Below are 25,330 nucleotides of genomic sequence, written 5' to 3' on the forward strand. Positions count from 1 at the left end.
GAAGGATTCCTCAATTATTTTGACCACCAAAGACTCTTCCTAGTGTACGGAAATTCAAGTGCACCGGGGTCTTGGCATCATTCCACCACAGAAATGCTACAGACGCGACCAGGACACAACCAATGACCTCGTGCTCAGCCAAGGTAAAGTTGCCATGATGATACCTGGCCCAACACACGGCCTGTTGAGAGCAAATGGATGCGTAGAGATTAGTTTATTTTTCGTTGAAATGGCTGGAAAAGTATACAAGCTTTGGGCAGAAGCCTCTTCAAAGAATGTTTATTGTGAGATAGGCGTTGGATTTCCCTGATGCGGTACTCGAACATATGCGCAGGACCTCCTGGTGCGAAACAATCGATTCGTTCCATGCATGGTACAGGGGGAAGAATCTGAAATTTACCCGAAAGTTCTCTCTTACATTTACCTGTACACGGGAAAAAGTACTGTTTAGTACATATACAGTACAAGCGGGTTGGTGCTGCACGGTATTTACCCGACATAGCTCCACCATTTCGGTGAGAGACAATAGGCTGATATATCATATCTCCACCTGTGTTGCGGCTGATGGTAGCTATGTATTGCTCCGCTTCCACGGAAAAAAAGGGCAAGCATAAAGGTTATTCTTTGAGTCTGTGTTATATTTGTGGTGTACAAGTCTTACACAGCTGACTACGCACCGTCCATAGGACTCAATACAATACGACAAAACATAAAGAATGTTCTGGACCTAAGTATTGTGCTTATGGCACACAAGTATTACACAGTTGGCTACGCAACGTTCACAGTCGGTGCTGTTGCCCTTCTCCAACTCCTGTAGCAGCCACATGAACCAAATGCGCTTCACGATACTATTTGCTACTATTCAACTTGCTGCCTGCAGTTTTGACTACACTGGGAGGGCGACCTTGGAGGATCTCAATGCCGTAAGTAGGATCCACTTCCTCATTTTACCTATGACTACCATGTCACGTGCATTAGGACACTTGGAAAAAATCGCACGATCTTTCTGAGATGTTTATTTTGTAGAAACCATGTTGGGCGTTGTGACGAAAGGTTGGTTGGCTAATAAATCCGTCTGTGCAATCCCTTAGAGATACTTACGTTGCTGAATCGCACACCTTCAATGCATTCTCTTCAGCACATCAACATAGCTCAATCTCACTTAATGCGACATCGAGTGAGAGCACGGAGCAGTTATAAACTCTACATTGAGTTTGAAGCACCCCGCAAAGCTGTCATATTTTGTTCTGGGCGGCCGCCACAAACCCACCACGCAGAAATTACCGGAAAGGAGCCACAATCTTGCAGTGCTAGAAGGCAGAGTTTCAGTTTTCAATCTTCATCAAGTTGCAGATTTAAAAACCGTGGAGCAGCCACGTTCTCAATACATCAATTGACCACTACCTATTTAGACAAGCAACCATATTTGGCTGGTGTGTTCTGGCGTTCAAGATCACAGTTCGGCTACAACTAAATCGTATGATACACAATATTATAGAGAGTGACAACAAAGGTGCGGAAAAGGAGCGATTTGATGTGGAGTTTGCAATGACATTGTTCGTCACAATTGAACGTCACTGTGTGTTTGGAGATTGATAATGTGTTTTAGCAACGGAAAATTTTAGCCTTATAGTAGGTAGCGAAGACAGCGGCTCAGAAAGGAGCCATAACAGGCAGAGCAAGCTACTCCCGGCTACGGTTACGTGGCGGTTCTATGTGTGAGTGAGTGAAATAACTTTATTGAGGTCCAGAGAAGACGCAGGGGAGACCCCGCGCCACCCGGCTAGTCCCACGTAGGGACCGCCAAGCCGAGCTTGACGGCCCGATCGCGGGCATTCTGGACGGCCAGGGTTTGGTCGTTGAGTTCGGGGCTGCCCATAAGCGCAGCCCACCTATCCTCGCTGAAGGCGGAGTCGATGGCTTCCCACTCCCACAACACATAGTTCAATGTTGCCGTTAGTCCACAGGCAGGGCAGTCCGCACTGGGATACCTTTCAAGGTATATAGCGCGAAGAACCGCAAGGTTAGGATACGCACGAGCTTGTAAAAGTCGAAGGATCACCGCCCGCGCCCTGCATAAGGCAGGGTGCGGGAGGGGGAATACCCGTCTTGACAAATAATAATGCTTGGTGATCTCATTATACGTCATCAATGGTTCCCCGCGGGATATGGGGGCTGCGTAGGCGGCGCGGTCAGTGAGTCCTCGCGCGGCCTCGTGCGCGCTCTCGTTCGGGTTAGAGGGAGAGCCCTCAGTCGACCCCAAGTGAGCGGGAAACCAAATGAGAGAACGCGGAGAGATACTTTTCAAGCTTTGGAGAATGCGAAGGGCCTGAGGGGAGACCCTCCCGGTTTGGTAGGCCTTAATGGTCGCCTTAGAATCGGTATATATTGCCTCTCTGCGACCATAGAGTACAGCCAGCGCGATTGCAACCTGTTAGGCTACTAATGGCTTCGAAGTACGTACTGTAGCGCAGCAAGTGATCCTGGAATTAGAGTCGACGATGGAGACGGCGAACGCCTCTTGTTGGACATATGCCGCGGCATCCACGAAGCTTGCCTCAATGTGATTGTTATGGACATGTTCGAGTAGAGCTCTACCCCTGGCCCGACGTATGCCGATGTTGTGTGCGGGGTGCATATTGCGGGGAATGGGCGCGATGTGCAGTTGAGATCTCATGTCGCTGGGAATCCGCACGGCGTCGGGGCACTGGTCGACAGGGTAGAGGTCCACCTCGTCGAGTATCTTGCGGCCCGCCGGGGTGCCGGATAGCCTGAGCAGCTGTGAACGCTCTTGCGCCTCTATTATTTCTTCGAGCGTGTTGTGCACTCCGAGCTTTAACAGGTTTTCGGTGTGAGTGCTTACAAGTAAGCCGAGGGCGAGCTTGAAGACCTTTCTGATGAGGGAATTTAACTTGTTTCTCTCTGCAACATACCAGTTATGCATGGCTGCCGAGTATGAAAGGTGGCAGAGCACAAAAGCATGTATAATGCGGATGAGATTGTCTTCCTTGATTCCCTGGTGCCTGTTGGCGATCCTCCGGATGAGGCCAAGAGCACTCTCTGTCTTGGCGATGATCCTTCTGAGTGCGGCACCATTGGTACCGTTAGACTCGATATACATCCCCAATATTCGGAGCCAGTCCACTCTGGGCACCGGGGACCCATCACCAGTGAAAAACCGTATTTCGCTTTCGGACGCCGGTTTCCAATCGCGATGGCCACCACCTCTGGGTCTTTTCTTGTAGAGAAGTAGCTCAGACTTGGATGGAGAACATCTGAGCCCAGTGGGGCGGAGGAAGCGCTCTGTCGCATCGATGGCGCTATGCATGGCGTTTTCAACTTGGCCGTCACTCCCGCCAGCGCACCAGATGGTTATGTCATCTGCGTAGATGGTATGGCTGATTCCTTGAATCTTGGCGAGCTCCTTGGAAAGCCCGATCATTGCGATGTTGAATAATGTTGGCGAGATGTCTGAGCCCTGAGGTGTGCCGCGTGAACCGAGGGTGATTTCTTGCGAGAGGTATCCTTCGATTTTGAGCTTGGCAGTTCTCTGGCTAAGGAATGATCGGACGAAGTCGTAGACCCTCTTTCCAAGCCCGAGGCCGATAATAGTCTGGAGAATGAATTCGTGTGAGATATTGTCGAAAGCCATTCTCCAGGTCTATTCCAAGGATTGCTCTGTTATCTCCCGTGCTCCGGTGGATGATCTGACGCTTTATCAGCTTCATGACGTCCTGTGTCGAGGGTTGTCCTGTTTCTATGTGTTGTCCATTTCCTCTGCGTATCCGTCCACACTACTGATCTGCAAGTCGCGCTATACAACAGCTAACGGAGCATGAAGCTTTGCCGCTTACGTTTCCTTTTTCATTCCGTTAATATGTGTGGAACTTCTACATATATCTACTGTATAAAACCAATGTGCAAAACTTAGCTACCGCTTATTGTGAAATTATACAATGGAAACCACTATGTTTCAGAGGTGACGTAAGATCCAACGCTCATGCATGATATGTAAAGCCAAGCTTTTGTGATACGACTATTTAAATGCTATAAATCTGTTCATCTCGGGCACCACATTTTGCAGGATAGCGTTTGCAGGGTTCAACCTTGCATGACCACGGCCCAGTTTACTAATGCACAATTTTCAGGATTGGCATGCATTTTTGCAACACCAGTATTGTTGCAAGCTGCTGCGGTGGTCCCCATATGCCACTGCTAGGAGGATAGCGGTGCGGCTGTAAAATAGTGCTGGGTGCGAGGCTATTTCACGGCTCGCAGCTTTGATTTAATTTTGTAATATTATTTTCTATGGAGAGAATCAAATGAAGCAGATGGCCTCCAAACACGATACGTTTAGAGTTGGACCGGGTATTACCAAGCGGAAATGTTGGAATGACGTAACATTAGACAAACTAAGCTTCATCTCCCTAGCTCCTGGGCATGATTCTTTCTTTTCTAGTTTCTTCGGGCGGATGATAAAATATATTTATTCTACAGAAGTTATTCAAGGCAAATGAATGGAGGCGATCCATCGTGCATCTACATCAACCACGCTCGATTCATAAATGCGACGTGTATTATGTATATAGAGGGTTATCGTCAATATGACAAGAGGTGAGTGTTTTTATACGCTGTAAAAAGTGCCCGTTCCTTTCGCTCACTTCTTCCTGTAAAAATTACAGCATTACGCTGGTGCTGAGAGAAAACGGCGATATTCCGTTTATTAAGACACGCGCATGCGCACTGCCTGAAAACGGACGAAGAAGAGACGGAGCAAATGGTGGAGAGTGCAAAGTGCAGGAAGGGGGGGGGGGGGGGGGTCGCACAACGAGCATGCGCAGTTTTTCCGCCATTTGCCCGCCCCGATAATCCAGCGGCAGTGGCTGTGTTAAAGCAGACACTGCACGAAGCGTTCTCCAGTGTCTCCTGTTGGGTGAAAAAGGGAGCGATCGAGTGGCGCAAATTTTCTATTGTTCCATCATATGATCAAGGGGCAGAGGAGGAACCTTGGATTGCGTCTTATACGTCTGCCGAGCACCTACGATCAGGTGAGCACGCCTTCACTTTGATATTGCTTTGTGAGTAGCGTTTACTTTAAAAAAAATTGGCCGCATATCTGCTTGCTTGGCTGCAAATGACATCAAAAGATGATAGTCTTCTTCCGATCTTGATACGTAACACCCTCTCTTCTCCCCCCTCCCACCCCTCATGCTCTTCGCCTCCCCTCTCACTCCTCCCATGATGGATGTAATGGAGGTCTTCCTGAATTCAATTCAAATTTCCCGCGTTTGCCCTGCTCTGGCGCCATGCGTTGGGACCTTTTAACGAGATAGCGTTTAGGGCCCCGTGTTGCAGAAAATCCGGTGTCGGCGTCGGCATTGCCGCCCGCGGCCGAAAAAACCATCCCAAACCACGCAGGCCCTCAAAATATATTTAAGTACACGTATATGCCACGCCTTCTTATATGGCATGCGGTATATGCGGGTTATATTGTCACACCATTCTATCATTAATGTTGCTCATACCTTGTCTTGCATTCTTGGCAAAGCTATTGCTCGGAATTTTGAGAATCACAGTTCACAAAAAATGCCATGAAAGAAAACCACCACAGCGCATGCCTTTTATGTTAAATCTTCTCAGACCGAAACATAAAAGTGCGAAATAATGACAGAAATATGAAAATGATGTAATGTTTTTGGCGCGGATATGCACTACCTCCGGGATCGGCCCACGCAAGAGGCCGCGTTTCTACCCGAACGCTCGCCTTCGTGAATAGCGTTCGCCGCCAGCGTTTTAGAGTAAATATTACGGCTGCATAAACTGCAGTTGCCGGGAAGCATGAGAAGCAGTTGGGGATCTTTGAATCTTATCGCGTTCCACTCTTAAAAGCGAAGCTTAAGCGTGCTCCAATTTCTTTATTACTGGGCCTCTTCGATTATCCGCCTCTAACAGTCCCGGACTGCCCGAGAAGCTGCACACGCAACGCTCATTGGTTGAAAGCACTGCCTCTGGCAGTCCAGGACTTTCAGGGACGGATAATCGAAGAGGCCCATTGTTGGCTCATAACCGGCTACAGAGCCGCGGCTTCAGTCGGCTTGTTTTTATCGCGTAGCGTCTCTTCAACACCATTTCTAACGCGTATATTTTTCATTTACTTACGTAAAAACCAGTCCAATGTGTATTCTGAATTAAATGAACGCTACAGATCACATATATTCAGCCTCAAGTAGGCCTGAGCTTTCCTTTGCGCTGTATGATGTTGACGTGTACGACCCCGTGCCACCAGTGCTAGTAGCTTGGTTGGTTTCGGCCTGGCGGTTCAATCGAGTGACAGACAAAGTTTTTCGCGTTTTGGTAGCCCAAAGAAGACTATCGTCTTTCAAAAGCCTAGGTGGTGTAAAGAGGTTTATTGCGCGAGACCAACAGACAGGCGGTAGCTCGGAACAGTACGCAGGGAGAACAAGATCGGGGTCGAGCGCCGATCTCGTGCCTTATCGTGATGATGATCGCTCAGCCTGGGATGTCATTCTCTTCATTTCTTCATTATAATTGCCCCCGTCGAGAAAGGTGGAGCCATCCTGGCGATCTAACAGGCGGGGACAAGAGGGTCGAAGTACGGCTTGAGGTGGTCTGCGTGAACATCACGTCCACGTCGACGACGGTTGGCGGGCGTTGTAAGAGGTTTAATGACGTAGTTTACAGGGGAGGTACGCTCTACGACGTGGTAGGGACCATGATAATTGGAGAGCAGTTTGGATGACAAGCCAGGAGCGCAGTGCGGTACATGCAGCCACACAAGTGCTCCAGGAGCGAATGTTGCGACAGGAGGGTGGTCGTCATCGCGGGCGTTTTTCTGGCGTTGTTGGTCTGCCGTAGTAAAGCGCTTGGCTAGTTGTCAGCAATCTTCAGCGTAACGGGCGGCTTCCGACACGAGCATGCACTCTGAGGCATCTGGTGCGTATGGCAGCAACGTGTCGATAGTGTGCGACGGCTGGCGACCGTACAGAAGGAAGAAGGGGGAAAACCCGGTTGTGGTTTGCGTAGCGGTGTTATACGCGTAGGTCGCAAATGGAAGAACCAGGTCCCAGTTTGTTTGATCAGATCACTTTGTTTGTTTGCAACATGTGTCGCAAGCATCTTGCCCAGGGTCCGAATAAGCCGCTCAGTCAGACCGTTCGTCTGAGGGTGGTAGGCAGTACACGTCCGATGTACAATATTGCACTGCTGGAGAAGCGCTTGAATTACATTGGAGAGAAATACGCGGCCATAGTCATTAGACAGTTTTAGTTTAGCCTTAGCGTGATAGCGGGGTTACGGGAAATAGCGTTACCGTTCCGCAAACGAACTTTGCAGAAAGAGAGTTTTAGTATAGCGTGATAGCGTAGTTTACGTGCGGGACGCTATTCCATTACGCTTTGAATTTCGCATACATAGGGCACCTAAGATATGTGTGTGTGCGTCCGGAAAGTGCGATAAGCAACGAAATGGAAGCCAGGAGCGCCGTTGTATTTTTACTTCCCATGTCCGTCGATCTGCAACGAAACAGACAAGCAGTACAAGCTGTCTACCATAGCCTCCGAAATCCTCCCATCTCAGAGGCCATATGCCGTCGTCGCGCCTATCGACAGGTGGCGCTCACATCTCGGAGAAAATTTCTTTCGTTAAGCTTAGACGCGTTCGAAAAGAGGAGCAATCTCGAAAACTCCGCTAAATTATTCATAAAAACATATTGTCGATCCTGCATGAAGGTAAGCGAAAGCCATTTACGCAGTCATTTCTTACCAATGAAGTGAATTATTCAACAGCAACTCCAAATTCAGTTCGAAGCGGGCGGCCGGGACCGCCGCCATGTTTTACGTACACTACGTAAACACGCTAACACGGTTACGTTAACTCTGAGAAATAGCGTGCGCACGGTAAACGGTATGGCTCGTTTAGCGTTCTGCGCATGCGCATTTCGATCCCGCTATTCCGGTACGCCCGCTATTCCGGTAACCACGCTAAACTAAAACTATCTATTCAGAAGAAACGTGAGCAGCGTGTCGAAGCACAAAACGATTGAGGATGAAAGAGGCGACGTCCTGTGCTGTCGCCGTGGGAAGAGCAGCGGTTCGGCGTATCGTTAAGGTGGTCGACAGGAACGATAGCCCATCGGTTTCCCGCCATGGTCAAAGGCAAAGCTCCATAAAGGTCAATAGGTGACCCGCAAAACGAGCAATCGCAGGGAATTGTGGGGCGCGCCGTCTGCTAGCAGCTTCCGGTTCGACGGACGACGCGGCGGCATCGGGGGCATGCCCGGCGCACGTGTTTTTGTACGCGGTTTCAACTGTCACTCGGGCAAAGCTTTCTGTCCGCTTTGTCGACTAGCAATGTCGTACCATTCATGCAGCTGATTTCTAGGCTTCAGTTCACTCTGGGCGCGACAATGACGAGCCAAGAAAGGCAAGGATACGCTTTTATTCATAAACGAACTCTGGTTTTCGTTTCGGCAGCCTTTTTTGTTTCTGCCAGGTTTAGCTCTACGACATTTTCCGCTGCTTGGACGCACCGTCACTGACTGCTCTGCCTGCGGGTCAGTCAGACAGATGGAAAAGCTATCTTTATCCGATAATTTATCAACTGATATCGTCAGTAACGGCGCAGCTAGCGTAATTAGAAAGTGAAGTGCTGAAAATGTATGAAAACTGCACGCTGTCAACGGCATTTCTCGGTCGAAACTCGAGGTTCATTTGAAGTGGTACATAGAAGTTTTCGCTTTTTTTGTCAACAAGATGGGGAAATGGCCGCATCGCCGACATATTACGGCTGCGCATTACCTCTATCTGTGTTCAAGGAACTAAGGTGAGCTACTTGGTTATGAGTATTATGTATGTATCTCGCTGTGTCCCATTTAAATTTGTGCCATAAAACCATGTTTCATAATACCTCTATATGTGCATGCGAGTACTGAAATAGTTATTGTTGCTTGAGTCAATGTTAGAGAAAGAAATATCTTGGGGAATCATTCCGTGTCGGCCCTTACACAGCCAGCTCATCACCGCCTGATAATTAAGTGCCACTGACATACGTTCATTTTCTTTTTCTTCACTGATGGTTCAGTTTTGGAAGTGGCAGCCATGCCTCTGATGCTTGCGCAGAGCTGACTCAGCAAGGGACGCTGCAAAGCAGTAGTTACATGAGTTAACGCTTGAATTTGAATAGCCAACGGCTGAACAGCCGACCATGGTTTTGCTAGGCGCCTGCAACCGCGTAATCTTCGAGTGTGACAAAGCCGGACTGCAAGCGCATCAATAGGCTTCAACGGCGAAGCGGTTGTGGCGGCTGCGCTTCCTCGAACCGGAAACAGCGAGCGGACGGCGTATCCCAGAATCCTTGGCTCTTTTACGGGTCACCTATTCCAACGCGGTTGAATGGGCCGTCTGGGCACGGAAGGGGCTGTAATGAACCTGCGGCAGGATGCGGCGTTTTTTTTTTTCGTTGCTGACACTCGCGGCTGCCGCAAATGGACTTGCGGACAAAGCGAAACATTCCGCGCCAGTAGTACCTTTTGCGTAAGCGTTAATAGGTCTTGAAGACACCGCCGTGAGCATACTGCGGGTCAGAATGAAAGGACGCGCAGATTGTTCGGGGAGTAACTAGGAGCCCCTTCCGGCCATCTGGCGAGTAGTTCCGCCGGTACAAGAGGCCATCACGAATGCTGAAGTGCGAAGCTTGGCGTCGCAGAGTTTGAGTGGTCGAAAGGGTGCCTCGGATAAAACGTCAAGAAGCGAAGCGGTCCATGGATCGTGGCGCTGTGCATAGGACACGGTGGCGACGTCAAGAGCTGACAATGGGTGGTCTATAGTGGTCTCGTATTACTGACGCAGTTTCGGTGGACAGTGATGATCACGACAGTGCATCAGCATCGGCATGCTTGCGTCCGGAACGATATACAACGCGGTTATCAAACTCTTGAAGTCGAAGAGCCCAGCTGGCAAGGCGACCTGACGGATTCTTCAGCGAAGATAACCAACATAATGCATGATGGTCCGTATCTACATCAAACGTGCGGCCATATAAGTATGGACGGAACTTGACAAGCGCCCAAACGATTGCCAAGCATTCTTTCTCGGTGACGCTATAGTTTGACTCAGACTTGGTGAGTGTTCTGTTGTCGTATGCGACGACATACTCTGCGAACCCAGGCATTTGTTCTGCGAGAACAGCACCCAGGCCGACACCGCTGGCGTCCGTGTGAACCTCAGTTGCGGGCGTAGGATCGTAGTGGCGCAGTACAGGTGGTGACGCCAGGAGACGGCGGTGGGTGGAGGAGGTTTGGTAACACTCAGAAGACCACGACGAGAGACTGGTGGCGCTGCTTAAAAGTTGGGTCAAAGGCGCAATTTTAGAGGCGAAGTTACGCACAAACCGGCGAAAGTAGGAGAATAACCCTACAAAGCTTCGTAACTGCTTTAGAGTCGTCGGTTTGGGGAAGTCGGTGATGGCATGCAGTTTAGCCGGGTCCGGAAGTACACCGTCCTTTGATACGACGTGACTGAGAATATTGTAAGTTTTCGCGCAGCAAAACGGCACTTCTTGAGATTCAGTTGGAGCTGAGCGTTCTTCAGACTCGCCAGAACATGATTGAGGCGTTCGAGATGGGTTGAAAAATCTGGCGCAAAGACAACAATGTTGTCGACGTAGCAGAGACATATGTGCCACTTCAAACCCCGCAGAACCGAGTCCAACCTGCGCTCGAAGGTGACAGGCGCATTGCAGAGGCCGAAGGGCATGACATTAAATTCATATAGACCGTCAGACGTGAGGAAGGCTTTCTTTGAACGGTAGGCCTCTGCTAAATGCACCTGCCAATACCCGGAACGCAAATCTAACGATGAAAATAACTAGGTACCTTGTAAGCAATCAAGGGCATCGTCAATTCTGGGTAAAGGGTACACGTCTTTCCGAATGACCTTGTTTAGGCGCCGGTAATCCACGCAGAAGCGATTCGAGCCATTCTTTTTTTTAACGAGAACCACAGGGGATGCCCACGGACTTTGTGAAGGGCGAATAACGTCGCGTTTAAGCATATCGTCAACCTGGTCGGTAATAACTGGACGTTCCGCGGCGGAGACACGGTACAGACGTTGTCGCAACGGCGAGTTGGAGCCGGTGTCGATGTAGTGAACAGCGGTAGAAGTTCGGCCAAGGGCAACATCGAAAGACTCGCGGAACTGGTAGAGCAGCTGCAGAAGAGCAGAGCGTTCAAATGGCGATAGTCCGTCTGCGATCGACGAATTCAATAGGTCAGCCACTGGTACATCAGGAGGGTTAAGAGCACTGACTTCGTCGAGGTCGCGTCGAGCTGAATCTTGCTGCACGGAAAAAATTTGGCCGATATCAATGGGTTGCACCCATCCAAGGGATTCACCTTTAAGCAGTTGGATGGGATACGGAAGTGGATTGAGGCAGAGAGCGCTTGTTCCATTCGAAATAGTGTGTATTGTATTGCTAGGCAGAATAAAAAATTATTTTAAATGCATGCTCTAGCATAGTTTGCCAGTCATAGATATTCGTATTACTGGTGCACTGTAGACTAACACTACACAATTACTCTTGCGCAATATTTTGTTGTAATACATGATCTCCTAATTCTCCTTTAATTGTATGGACTGCTTCCTGTTTTTTTTTACAAGGAACTCTAATATACTTCAAATAAGGGCTAATATACTTTCATGCTGGCATCATATGTTGCTTTCGTTTTATTTTAAGTGCGCTTTTTTGGAGTTTTATCAATTTTCCTTGCTTCAGATCAAGTGTATAACTGAAGTAATTAGTACCTTGTAAACCACAATGGCTCTGCAGCATCGGCAGTGAAGGACACAACAATACATATCGGGCTACTTTAATAATGATGAATGTAAATGTGGCAGGTTCGTTTTTATTAAAAACACATTTCGATAATTTACAAAGAACTGCTAAAATTGTTGTAAATGTGACGCCATGAGATTGTGGGGCCATGTAACGAAATTACAGAAGGCAGTACCTTTTACATGCATTCACTGCAAAAACTACAGCTTGTTATTGCGGTGCGGTGGTATAATGTCTTAGACGTCTGTATTTTTACGGTGAATTCCGTTAATGTGACGGTGTGATTTTACAATGCCGTGGAATGAAATTACAGGCTTCTGTATGTTACGGGTTTTTACTGTAAATATGTCGGCACATTAATCCTGTGCTATGTAATGAATATACGGACGTCTGCACATTTTATGAAAGACAGTTGGCAGCCTGCAGGAGGCGGGGAAAAGTGCTGTATAGCAATACTGTACAATTTACAGTATACGTAAGTAAGCTATATTGAACCACGTAGTTAAATCGTTCTTTCGTGCTCTTGTCCATATATTTTCGGTATATGACTGCGAAATAACAAAATGAAGCACTGCATAGCACGGCTGATGATGGAAATAAAGAACAATAAAAAATAAAAAATCTGGCAGCAAACTTGTGCGCGCTTGCAAAATCACAGCCTAATTTACATCGAAGCTGCTCCTTTCGAGGAGTTGGATTAAGAGCTTTAGATGCCTGTAATTAAACGACAGATTGTAACACGTCGTCGACCGAGCATTCACCCGATTTAAACGCTGACCGCGTACTTCGAGCACATGCTTGCAACATGTTACGCAAGACCCGTACTTCACCGACACAGCTTCAACTTCTCATGCACAGCAGGTTTAATGTTCTCTGATTTCCGCCAGAGTTGATCTAGATACCTAGTAGGGTTCTTCTAGTAAAACTTCTATAGCATTGTTGACACATATATTTCCCCCTTTCTACCGCTTCATTAGGCTTTTGGACACCAAGGACCGTAATATTCCATAAACATTGAACCCTGATTGTCTACACATCTCTCAAAATCTACCCTGCATTTCCACATATTATAAGCAAGGGGATCGTTTATTTCACAGAAGTGGCAAGGGGCATAACATTTAACGCAAGAATATGCGGACAGTTGAGAGGGTTCCGTGATCATTCCTCAAAATTAAGCCAGAAACGTCTGAACTTAGCCATGTATTACTAGGTCAATTTTCTGGTAGAAAAAAGTTTTGGCCGATGAGAAAAATATAGAGACAATAGCACTGATTTGAGTGCCTTAGTGGCGTTGCACGCCAGTATTGGCCAGGAAGAAGCAGAATATTTTAGAAGAATAAATGACAATATTGAGAAGACATTCCACTGTGTGAAGGTGGATGACCAGCTAAGCTGTAGCACATCACAGAGGGTTAGACAAAGTGGCAGGTATTTGTTTGCATCCTTTGATAGTGATAGTGACGATAGCTTTGTGACTACTGTGGTATACGCTGACTGGTTCACTTACGACCTTAGACAGTTTCTTGGCCAAAGTTAAATGTATGCACAACCATTGTTGAGTGAATTGGATTGGTGGGGAACTTTAAATCAAGCGGTTATTTGTAGAAAAAACTGGGGGAATCATTGCTATTTGGTTTTCAAATGTCTACACTGAAGTCTCCAACGATGATCACATGGGTAGTGTCATCAGGGCTAACATGTGCAAAGTGCGTGGTTTATGAACTTCTCGATGTCACACTTGGGTGTGCATGGAGATGTATACAAAGTGGAAGTCAAAATTGCGTCTTTCGTTTGTACTGCACAGAAATCCCCACAGTCAGTGGTATTGTCCTCTTGGGAGTCAAGAGTGTATAGCTTTACATACATTTGGTCCTTTCTGTATATGGCAACGCCTCCTACTCCTGCGCCCACGTGCGGTTCAGAAACGATTCCAGTATACCTATCCACCTGAAACAATGCATCTCGATTTGGTTATTTGATGTATTATTATTATTATTATTATTACTAGTGTGAGAGCAACTATATGGACGCTTCAAGCGCATTTCTGACGTCAACGTCGTCGTCGCCGTGAGGTTCCGTATAAGGTCCTAGGGCGATAAAATCGTCGCCGCGCGCCATATTCTGTATGTGCGAGTGAAAGCTTGCAAGGGTGAGCCGGGGACCACGGCTCAATCTCGCGCACGCCACAGTGCGAAGCGGGAAGGAAGCGCTACGTCTTCCAGCCGCGCGCCACGCTCCGGAAGGTGTGTAGGAAGGAGAGGGGGGGGGATGTGCTTTACACAGGGCAGCCCGAGCTGCCGCACGCGTCCGCCTGGGAAGCAAAGGCTCCGCATGGCACCGGGGGGAGGGTAGGGGCGGGGGTGTTCCACGCTGTGCGCGGCCGCTCGGCCGCTTTATCCTGAAACCCATCTGCGGCGCGGACAAAGTTCGCCTTGCGCTGTGCTTTCGCGGATTAGTTCGTCGTTGATGCGAGCGGCAGCTGAAGGTCCACTCGCTCGCTGTTGCTGCCACGCTTACTCCGCTGTTTTGACGGCGAGTTTCTGCGGTCATCGAGTGAGATGCGTTCATGTTTCCTTGTGCGTACGTGACACCATACTTGTTAATTTTGTTAGTATGCCTATGTTTGCAAGTTTGTACGGCCGATAAAGCTACTGTCCTTACTTCGTAGAGCTGTCCACTAATTTGCTATCGCAATCGATGCTTCGCCTTTGGGGCGAAACTGTGACATGTTTTATTATTTTAATTAGGATTAGGGGCAAAGTGCTAGAAATCGGCTTCACCCCCGCCATGGGTCGGCCCGGTATAGCCGCTTCTCCAGGAACGGCCCACGCTCCCCTTCTTATTACGCGCAAGCGCATATGCCCTGTCGATCCAATCGGCGTGCTTGTTTGTCAACGTGAATGAAGGGAGCACGGTAGGAGGAAGGTGCCTGGAGGTGGATAAGAGAATCGCCGCGTTCGCGCCCTCTCTGTTTGTGCTTCGACGCCGCGTTGCTCGCTGCGCATGGTCGCGACGTGCATATGCTTGCGCGTAACCCGCGTTCACGAAGTGGAACACCACTGTAACTTTTTGATGACGCACAAACACGAAAAATACGTGGAGCTCTCGCCATACAGAGCTTCGATAACTAAAAATGTAGAAAAAAGGTTTGGCACAAAACGTATCTAATTTTCAACTGAATTCAGTCTTCCGAGAGACACTCATTGAAATAATGGGCTAATTTTCTTGTAAGCTTACATCGCGATTGCTACAGTCAGTTTGATTGTTTTTCGTTTCAGCTCACAAGTGTACCCTGTATACGCTCGTCTGTCTAAGAAGGGCTCTTCGGATAGTCCACCCGTGATGCGAGCGACCGCGATGGGCAGTAAGTTGCAGCGTACTTTGTTATTTTACCAGTAAACCAACATCAATATTACGCCTAACCAGCAAGCCGGTGATCTGTTATCCAGCTGTTCTGATGGGAACGATTCAAACGATTGAAGCCACATCGCTCTTTTGGTCGAACAAAACCTGCAGTACTACACAGAATGCAACAATACAATGTGACTTATGAATATGTTAAACTACTTTGCGGCACCGTCTTAAATATACACTTTGGAAAGTAGATTTTTAAAGTAAAACGCTTAGATAATTTTCTTAGGCGAGGCGGCTCACATTGCTTCTTTAAAAGCCTTGTTATCCTAAGGAAAGAATCCTACCCAGATATGCGTTTTATACTATTATTGAAAAGCTCACCAAAACTTCGGAAGCCATTCTCGAAATAGGAAGCGGTAAGATATAGCAAATACTGCTTTAAGCAAACCATTTCCATGATTTTTTTCAAGTAACATGTACGGCACAGTTGAATGGTCCGAAAATACTAATTAGTGAAAGGCACGCCCGCAAGCACAAAAACAGCAAATCACGTATGCAATATACTACAGAATGGTATTTTCTCTTAACGAATACCGCAAGAATATGGGGAAAGAGCTCGTAAAGATAGCAGACAAGTACAGTGTGCACGTAACATTTAAGAAGTTGCTGAGTCTACTACTATCGATGAGAGTGCAGTGACATCTGATGCAGACGTCACAAAGTCTTTGCTAACTAGTATCCGAAAACGATGTGAACATTGACAGGGAAATTTGTAAAAAAAAAAACTCATCCAGCTCAATGTCAGAATCCGAATGACGCAACGGAGCCTGTTTGAATTAGCGAGGCCGCAGCAGTAAAGGACTACACACTGACGCTCTCGTTGCCTGCCTCTGTTAACTCTAGTTGTCACGAGAATCAAGGCAGTGCACGATATTTTCAAGGAAATAATGTTGATCAGAGATTATGTAGAGTAGACCCATATTTATATACATTTAGGGCTTGTATAGCCTTCCTATAGCCGGTGGACCATTTGAGGTAAAGAACGGATACCAAAAGAAGGGAAGCGCAGTCGAGGGCGGCAGAACACTAGGCGGGGTGATGAAGTTAGGAAATTTACAGGCGCAAGTTATAATCAGCTAGGGCAAGACAGGGGTAAATGGAGATCGCAGGGAGAGGCGTTGGTCCAGCAGTGGACAGAAATATATGCTGATGATGATGATAGCCTCCGTTTCGCCGCTGACCGAGCGGACCACTTATAATTTATATATTAAAATCACAATAGGCATTGATCATCAGATTTCATTTGACAAAGATAGTGGACTTAGTGATTTAAAGATAGCTATGAGCCGATGGCGTATGCAGAATTTTTACGTTGTGATGCATTGTTTGGATACACAGAACACGGTTGCGCTTTCTGGCACAAGTACATAGGATCGCATTTTGGGCTAAATATTTTGTCTGCTTGATGAGAGGCACCATACCTACGCGCACTAATCCACAGAAGGTTATGAAAAGCCTCGCTTTAAGTTTCATTGAGAAACTTCCGGTGGGTAACTATCAAATCCCAAATTCAAGCTTGTAACGCCAATGCATCAGAGCCGCAGGGAAAAACTAAATAAGTCAGCAACTTATTACATCCCTAAGCGCTCTTAGCAAAATGCTAGAAACACTTCATTTCAACGCAAGTTTTGGTATACATACAACGCCGTATAGAAACCTTCTTAGGAAGTTCAGTTTCTAATTTGGGCAGTTAACTGACTCGGCAAAGTACTAGTTACGAGCACGTCGCAGTAATACTATGCGCTGACAAAAAATTAAATCGATTCAATTATTTTTTGGTAAAGAAGCTGCTCTTATCAATATGTAGCTTCAGGTTACAGCACACGTGTTATGCTGTCTGGTTGTTCAATACGAAGTCAGGCATTAAAGCCTCAGTTTCAATGGTGGCACTCTGCATGAGGCCAGAATGGAACAATTCGTGCTTACCAAGATTGGGAATGCGGTCAGAACACGGGGTGGTCAGAATGATTTCGGAACATGATATTGCAACAGTGAATTTCATCGGCACCTTGGAGGAATTACCCCACAATTACTGCTTGCATTTTTTAGAACTCAGATTGATAATCAATATTCATACCGGGTGTTTCAGCGAACACTTTCACAAATTTTTACAGGTTGCCTGTCGCAGATAGCACAATTATAGCTCATGAGGTGGTCTACTCGAAGAGGCGGACATCACTTTCACAAAATATTGAAATGCATAATGGAATAATGAGCAACAATTCACTAAATAAATTTGTAACTAATTGCCTTATGATCCATATTACAATTTACAAATTCTAGCCGTGGAGTTCGCAAGGCGGATCTACTTGGAACGAATTCTCAGGATGACACCAGTTTCGAGATATTATTTCCAGACCTTTGCGGAGAAATGCTTTGGCGTCGCAGTTACTTTTGTGCTTGAATGCATAAAACGGCGTTTTGTTAACAAAGTAACTGGAACCTCTGTCTGTTCTAGAACAACTTATATTTCTTCGTTCCATTTCTCCGAGGTTATCATCTTGCTGCGATAGCGTGTTAACGAAGTGCTCAAATTATTAACGCCAACAACACCGCACATGATTGCTATGATTGCTACAACTCAGTAATATTGACAGTTTGTCGGGCAAAATCACCTGGAAGAAAATATGGTTAGATGACTTTGCTCTTGGCTTTTTTTTGGCGCAAACGCGCTTCCTTATTGGCGTTAATACATTCGGCTATTATAATTCTTACAACCACTTACTGCATAGCTTTAAAACATTAAATCATCCATTCATTCATCAGTAATTTCTAAAGATGTCAATTATTTATTTCCATAAAAATATTGTTTTTGTGTGTACATATGCCGGTTCCCCGGTTTCAAATATTGTAGTAACACCAATTAGGCTAATACTGTGTGTTTTTGTTAAGTGGTAATCTTGAGACCCCAATAATCGCATGTTCTTCAATAACCTTTATTTATAGGACTCAAGAGAAAATACCGATTTGAGTACTATGACGAGAGTTCCAAGTGTGCTGTTATTACCTTCAGCGACGGAAAATGTAAGCAAAGAATATGTCTTTGTATCGCATTGCATCTATGTAGAGATGCCAAGCGCAGGTGGAAATAAAAAAAATGTGATCTAAATCAACAGCAATGATTCTACAAATGCACTGCTGGCTTTCGGCAAGCAAACGGACTTCCCACATTTGACACTGTTTCCGCGGTATTTCTAAGGTTTATTAGCAAGTCCTCTAAGGCATTTAGAAGACGAACTTTAACACTCTACTTGAGTTCTTTTATTCTAAATTTCTGAATGTACTAATAAACAGATGTACTCAGTTACAAGATTATAAGGAGTTTTACGAATGCCGTTCCGAGCCAACAATCACATCTCATGAGAAACATTCTAGCCTGAAGAGTAGCAGGAACGATTCCGGCACGTGCAATATTATGGTTTTACAATGACAGAACTGACATCCTTACTCACGTTTGTTAACGTTCAGTACAGACGCGGACCGGACAAGTAGTTTTCTGGCTACTGTCTTCAATATAACGAACGAGAAACTGGAGAGTGGTAAAGAAGGGCATGTATATATGAAGTAAATGTTGCAATGGAATTCTATACTGAACTATACAGTACCCAGAGCAATGAGCAATAGTCGCACAAGGAACGTCGCTGAAGGCAAGATTTCGAAAAGAGTACTTATCTTCGCCCTCCTGCCGAAATGTTTGCTCCAGCGATATTCTTTCTTCCCCTACTGTTCATCACTTCAAGCCGCCATGTTCCTGTGAACATCTGTCTTGTTTGGATTTTACCCAGAGCACTCAAACAACCTTGATTGGAAGTAGTGGCCAATAGGATATAGGGATTCTATATGTGACTAGCGATGACGTTAGAAGGGCAAAGCAAGACACATCCCGCAGAAAAGCGGAAGGAAACGATGCAATGACCTTAGATTTATTCAATAAATGAAACGAATATACTCAAAATTCTCAGGTGCTTTTATTCGCACTGCCTCAAGACCTCAAGTGTACCACACCAGAGAGTTGAAAGAATGTTAGCATTAAAGTACTCTGCATGAAGGGATACGTTAATGAAATTGCAGAAATAGAGACCATTACTTCGTTCTCATTATTTTAGTAGATGTTTAGCAATACAATATACAACAAAATCAAAGCAACACTTGATTTCAGTCAAGGCAGAGAACAGGCTGGCTTCAAAAAGAAGTAGTTTACAGTGAATCGCATGCATGTCCATAACCAGGTACTTAAGAACAATGCGGAGCGGAACAAACCTCTTTATATAGCTTTCATAATTACGAAATGGCTTTGACTCATAACAAATACCACCAGTAATCGAGGCGTTGCGTATTCAAGGAGTGCAGGAAACATAGGTGGATTTCCCAGCAAATATGTAAACATACTCCACAGGTGCCGCAATGCTCTACAAAAAAAAAAAAAATTTGCTGCGTATCTGCGTGTTTCGCTGCAAATGTCGTCGAAAGACGATAGTCTTTTGCCGGCCGTACTACATGAGTGCTGGTCTGATCCGCGGCCACCCGTGATGCTGTTCTCGTACCATTTCCGTCCGGGCATGAAGGTTTGTTTGACCAGATTTCATTTTACCGCATTATTTCATCAAGCGGCCATTTATCTTTTGCCCTGCCTCAGACAGCGCTTCCTGTATGTTGAATCGGCCGCATCTGGCTGGCATTGATAAAATTGAGGAGGCGCTGCGTGAGACATGGACGCCATCTGGCAATACATCGGGAAACATGAGCTTGTGCAGAGGGTTTCCTTCCTCCATGGCAGAGGGCGCTCGTCGGCGCGTAGTCGGGGAACGTCGTTCGTCGGCGCGCATAGCATGGCATTTTCAGCGCAGCTTAAGAAACTAGGGTCTTTAGAGTTACGTATCTATGTATTTTCTATTAAAGGAACACACCTCCTAATACTTACCTAGTGATGTTGCGCCTCAGATATGCGTAATATTTACTTTGTGATCGATAACGTTCACAAGTATGAACAGCCGTACCAGTTTAAGTAGTGTGGGCGGTAAGCAAGTGGTCCAACTTTGGCCGGGTGGCTGAAGCGGGTGACAGACAGACAAACAGACTGACAGACAGACAGACAGACAGACAGACAGATAGACAGACAGACCAAATTTTCAGCGTTTAAGTTCCCCAAGAAAGACTATCGTCTTTAAAAAACAATCAATAAAGGGTCCGGCGAAGAGACTCGTTTTGTTCAATGGTATTCACTGCATGCTCAGGAGTATTCTAGCTATTATACTGAGAAGGATTAGGAGGGAAGTTCAACGGCCAGTATCGCAGCAACCTCTGGTTTGGAAATGACATTGTCTGGTTCAGCAGAAGTATGGTTCTGGCGCAACAAAAGTAAGAGGAAAGAAGAAGGAGGGACAGAAAGGGCGCCAACTTGCCACTGAATTGATTGCAAAGAAACAGCCATATTTTATACACACAGGATTGGTATGCGCAGAACCATATGCAGAAAAAATATTATAGAAATCACCATAGTGCATCTAAAAAATGGTACTCATTATCGTGCAATACGACAAACGGGACACTGACAAAAGCATCACCCCTTTTTCTTTATGAAAAACGCCTCCAGCAATTCACCTGCCAGCGTTCCCCGACTCTTACCGAGTAGACGCGCGTCCCCTAACTGCGGCTCGCAGCAACACGAAGCACAATGAAAGGGCAAGTGTGAACCTGCATCGTTTTTTCATCGATAATTTGTGCTTCCTTAATCGGTCGTTAGTGCAACGTCCAGTCTGGCCGATATATACTCGGCCGCAATCCAGGGGTATCTCGTAGACTGTAGCCTTGCGCAAACAACTGAACTTGCAGCACCTCGCAAAATCTGTTAGCGATAGTAGGGCCACTAGCTAAGAAGTGTTTTTCACGGTTAAAACACACAAGGCCCAATATGCCCTTTAGATCAATTGTAACCTAGCACGCCATCTGGCAGCTTTGTGTCAGCTAGTTTTTGTTAAAGAATCTTAAAAAGCTTTGTTTTGCTCATCCATTCTTCACTATGAACTCCTGTCAAGTTATTGATTTACGCAATAGCAGACAGGACATTGCCTACGCATTTTCTATTGACGTAGAGGACCTTTTTTATTCCACACCGCCTAATGAACTTCTGTCTTGCGTAAAAAATTGCATTGAGGATCATGGTGGCGTAGATTTTATTAACTCTTCCGGCTTGTCCATTGACAATTTCATGTCAGTCTTAGAGATTTACAGGCAGCACCTTCATTTCATTCAATGACGACTTGTTCGTGCAAAAAAAGGAGATTTGCATCGGTTCATGTGTTGCTCCTGTTTTATCCAACATTTTTCTTTCATGTATTGACCGTATTGTAGAGAGTGTGATTGACACGGACACTGTCCTCAAGATTTTTAGATACGTTGAGAATTTTCTTGTGGTTTTGAAACGGTGTAACTCTGCGTCTAGGTCTCATGTAGTAGATTCGGTGTTATCCCCATTCAGACAGCATGAAAAATGTTTAACCTTCACCTATGAACTACCTTCGAACATGCACCAGCAGTTTTTGGACATTTGTATGATCCTAGGCGAGCGACATGTTTCCTGGCAATATAGTCCCTACACGGGAAAAGATGTACTCCCGTTCGATTGCGCGAACTCTAAACTTGTTAAAAGGGCTATAGCGACGATGTGTCATTGGTCTGCGCTCATGAAGTCATGCGAACACACGATGGAAGAGAGCTTTCACATGCAAGAATCGCGCCTGGTTGCAGCCGGCTTCCCTTCTTCGGTCCTTATCAGTGTGTTCGAGATGCTGCTCCAGAGCTTGAAGGGCGTTAGCAGAGGGCCCGGGCAGCAGCAGGGAAATAAGACAAGACCGGTAGTTGTACCGTACATGCACAAGGCATCGCATATCCTGAAAAAGGTTGCGAATCGGCACGACGTGCCTGTGGTTTTCTCTGCGCCCAATAAGCTGTCGAGGCCCTGCGCCCGCATCGCCTCTCAAAGACCCAAGCCTGTGTGCACAAAGGAGCACACCACGCTTTTTCTGCGCTGTGCAGTCTACGAAATACCTCTGGATTGCGGCCGAGTATATATCGGCCAGACTGGACGTTGCACTAACGACAGATTAAGGGAGCACAAATTATCGATGAAAAACGGTACAGGTTCGCACTTTCATTGCGCTTCGTGTGGCTGCGAGCCGCAGTTTGGGGACACGCGTCTAGTAGGTAAGAGTCGGGGAACGCTGGCACGCGAATTGCTGGAGGCGTTTTTCATAAAGAAAAAGGGTAATGCTTTTGTCAGTGTCACGTCAGTCTCATTGCATAGTAATGAGTACCAATTTTTGGTACTCGACGTCGACAGGGTGCATAGTCGGCTGGCACACCTACTCGAAACAAAAACATCGCTACTGTACAGGTGGAAAGGGCAAAGGCTCAATCGGCGGCTTAGGAAAAAGATCGCAGAGCTTAACAAAGCCATTGAGGAGCACTTTCGGGTACTAAGTCAACAGCAGTGGGATGAAATATGCAATTCGGCTGACGGACAAATGAGAGTGGGCGCCAAGTGGAATCTCCTCAAGCACCTGCTCGACGCAACCAATGCTAGATCCAACCAAAGTAAAGTACTGGAGAGAATCGTACATGAGACCACGCGCCAAGAAGACGTGTCCAAAGGCCTGGATAACCTCGCTTGTCGGTATCTCCCACTGGGCTTGGCCAACCCAGACGACTACCCAACGTATAGGGGCGGTTCGTGCCCCGAGTTGGACGCCCCCTTCAAAGTCTACGAGGTCAGGGAGGCCCTACACTGCCTCAATGCCAGGTCCGCGCCAGGGCCTGATCAAATCACCAATAAGGCTCTTAGAAACCTTGACGACGAGTCCATAGCGTGGCTTACAGAAGAAATCAACAAGGCCTGGCAGACAGGTGAAGTCCCACGAGGTTGGAAAGAGGCTCTGGTAATCCTCAATCCGAAGCCCGCCAAAGCTCCAAACCTGTCCAACCTCAGACCGATTTCCCTTACATCCAGCGTAGGAAAGGTAGCGGAACAGGTAATTCACAATCGCATTACTAAGCACGTCGAACGGAGCGGTCTCCTGCCCTACAACATGGTGGGCTTCAGACCAGGCCTCTCGACACAAGATGCAATGAAATTAATCAAGACTCAAATCATAGACCAAGATACGAGAGACGTGCGGGGAATTCTCGGGCTTGACCTAGAGAAGGCCTTCGACAACATTATCACCCTGACATATTCTGGAATCCATCTCGGATCTTAACTTAGGACAAGCCTTTCACGGTTACGTAAGATCGTTCCTGGAGAACCGCAAATGTTGTTCAACCTAGCCCTCAGGCAACTGTCGGTATCCCTGTCGGGAATCGAAAGAGTTCACCGCACGATATACGCTGATGACATCACCATCTGGTGCACCTGCGGCAGCGAAGGGCAAGTGGAATCGATCCTACAAGAAGCAGTCGACCGTACTGAAACCTTCCTCGATGGCACAGGCCTACGATGCTCGACAACCAAGTCTGAGCTACTTCTCTACAGACCGGTCCGCAAAGGTCCTAAACCCAGGGGTTGGAAGCCCCTGGACGAAGTTGACATAGAACCACACATCAAAAGCGGGGCGAGCATTCCTAGGGTCGACACCATAAAGGTGCTGGGAATGTTCATCGAGTCTACCGGAGGTAACATCACGACGCTCAGAAAAATCACGACCAAGACGGAGTGCATGATTGGATTAATCAATAGAATCTCAAACAGGAGGAGCGGACTAAAGGAGGACAATCTCCTACGGCTATTCCACGCATTCTTAATGAGTCACATAATTTACGTGGCTGCAATGCACAAGTGGTACGCTTCTGAAAGGCACAAGCTCGACACGCTCATCCGTAAAAGCATCAAAAAAGTAATAGGAGTACCAATAAACGCCAGCACGAACCGCCTTCTTCAACTAGGTGTACATTATACACTCGATGAAATTATCGAAGCTCAGGAAACCGCTCAAGTATCACGACTCTCTAGCACGTCTACGAGGAGGGAGGTTCTCGTGGTCTTAGGAATCGGCCCCACTGTAGCGATGGAACGCACATGTGAAATGTCAGATTACCTACGGGACAACATTATGGTTACTCCTTTTCCCAAAAACGTGTATCCACAACACAATGCGAGCAGGCGCAAAGCTAGGGCTGTGGCATTGCTCCTGAGGATAAAAGCCTCGCCTCACACAGTCACTTTCGTTGACGCGGCCCAGTACGAGCAGACATCGGACTTCGTCGCAACAGTAGTCAATCACGACGGACACGTCACTTGTGCGGCCTCCATCAGAGACAGCACCCCGGCTAGGGCAGAGCAGGTTGCGATCGCTCTGGCACTTCTCGACGATGAGAGAGCTGAAATATTTATTCACTCAAGGGCGGTGGTTCGGGCATTTGCCTCTGGTACCATCACCGAGGAAGCTCATCGAATTCTCAAAAGCAAAGTCATCCAGCCACATACAATCGCTTGGTTCCCGGCACATCTCGAACCCTAACTTGACTCCCTCCCCAACCTCAATGACATCGCACACGTCCAAGCGCGCGAACTAACCCTCCGCGCTGACACCACTGCGAGTCGAGGCTCCGTCGATTCTAGGCTCGTCGAGTTCCGTGACACTCTCTCCACCTTCAACGAGGTTACCAAAGACTACTACCTTGGTAAAATACTATACCCTCCCCCGCACGGCAAACTAACCAGACCTCAAGCTGTCACACTACGCATGCTTCAGACGGGATCATATCCCAACCTGAATTTATTTCACTACATCAATCCGACCACTACTTTAGAGAAAACTTAAGTCAAGTTGACATTTCTTTCTTCTTTTTTAGGTAGAACAAAATGCGAACTCTACATATGGAAATCATCAGTGAACGGAGGACCCTCAGTAAATTGTGAAAGAGAGTACGAAGATTCCTGTCCTGAGAGCAAAAAGTACAGCATTTATAACAGTGACTGCTTTTAGCAGTGAATGAATATCTTGTTACAGCATTGTTCATCAGTACTTTTGGGCGGGGCCGTAAATTGTTTTTATTAAAAATCTGGACGTTG

The 25,330-nt window shown here is 46.8% G+C and overlaps 1 protein-coding gene across 3 annotated transcripts; it reads left to right on the plus strand.

The window, feature by feature from the left end:
* Window positions 1–654: 654 nt before the first annotated feature.
* Window positions 655–25,330, plus strand: LOC125947648 (uncharacterized). Of its 3 annotated transcripts, none has more exons than XM_049672825.1 (5): window positions 655–923; window positions 4,460–4,614; window positions 15,129–15,214; window positions 18,211–18,288; window positions 25,111–25,330. In XM_049672825.1, the coding sequence occupies exons 1-5, from the start codon at window positions 825–827 to the stop codon at window positions 25,242–25,244; spliced, it is 552 nt and encodes a 183-aa protein (XP_049528782.1). In that variant the 5' UTR covers window positions 655–824; the 3' UTR covers window positions 25,245–25,330. The 3 variants fall into 3 exon arrangements, with proteins under 3 accessions (XP_049528782.1, XP_049528783.1, XP_049528784.1); XM_049672826.1 differs by having other exon boundaries at window positions 4,498–4,614; XM_049672827.1 differs by lacking the exon at window positions 4,460–4,614.

This window comes from Dermacentor silvarum, chromosome 8 (assembly GCF_013339745.2).
Source record: "Dermacentor silvarum isolate Dsil-2018 chromosome 8, BIME_Dsil_1.4, whole genome shotgun sequence".
Lineage (NCBI taxonomy): Eukaryota > Metazoa > Arthropoda > Arachnida > Ixodida > Ixodidae > Dermacentor > Dermacentor silvarum.

Bases quoted from the DNA above. Each gene is read 5' to 3' on its own strand.
- LOC125947648 (XM_049672825.1), top strand. From the start codon at position 825: ATGAACCAAATGCGCTTCACGATACTATTTGCTACTATTCAACTTGCT. The intron at 924-4,459 runs GTAAGTAGGATC...TTTCTTTTCTAG, and splicing joins CCTTGGAGGATCTCAATGCC to TTTCTTCGGGCGGATGATAA. The intron at 18,289-25,110 runs GTAAGCAAAGAA...CTTCTTTTTTAG, and splicing joins TACCTTCAGCGACGGAAAAT to GTAGAACAAAATGCGAACTC.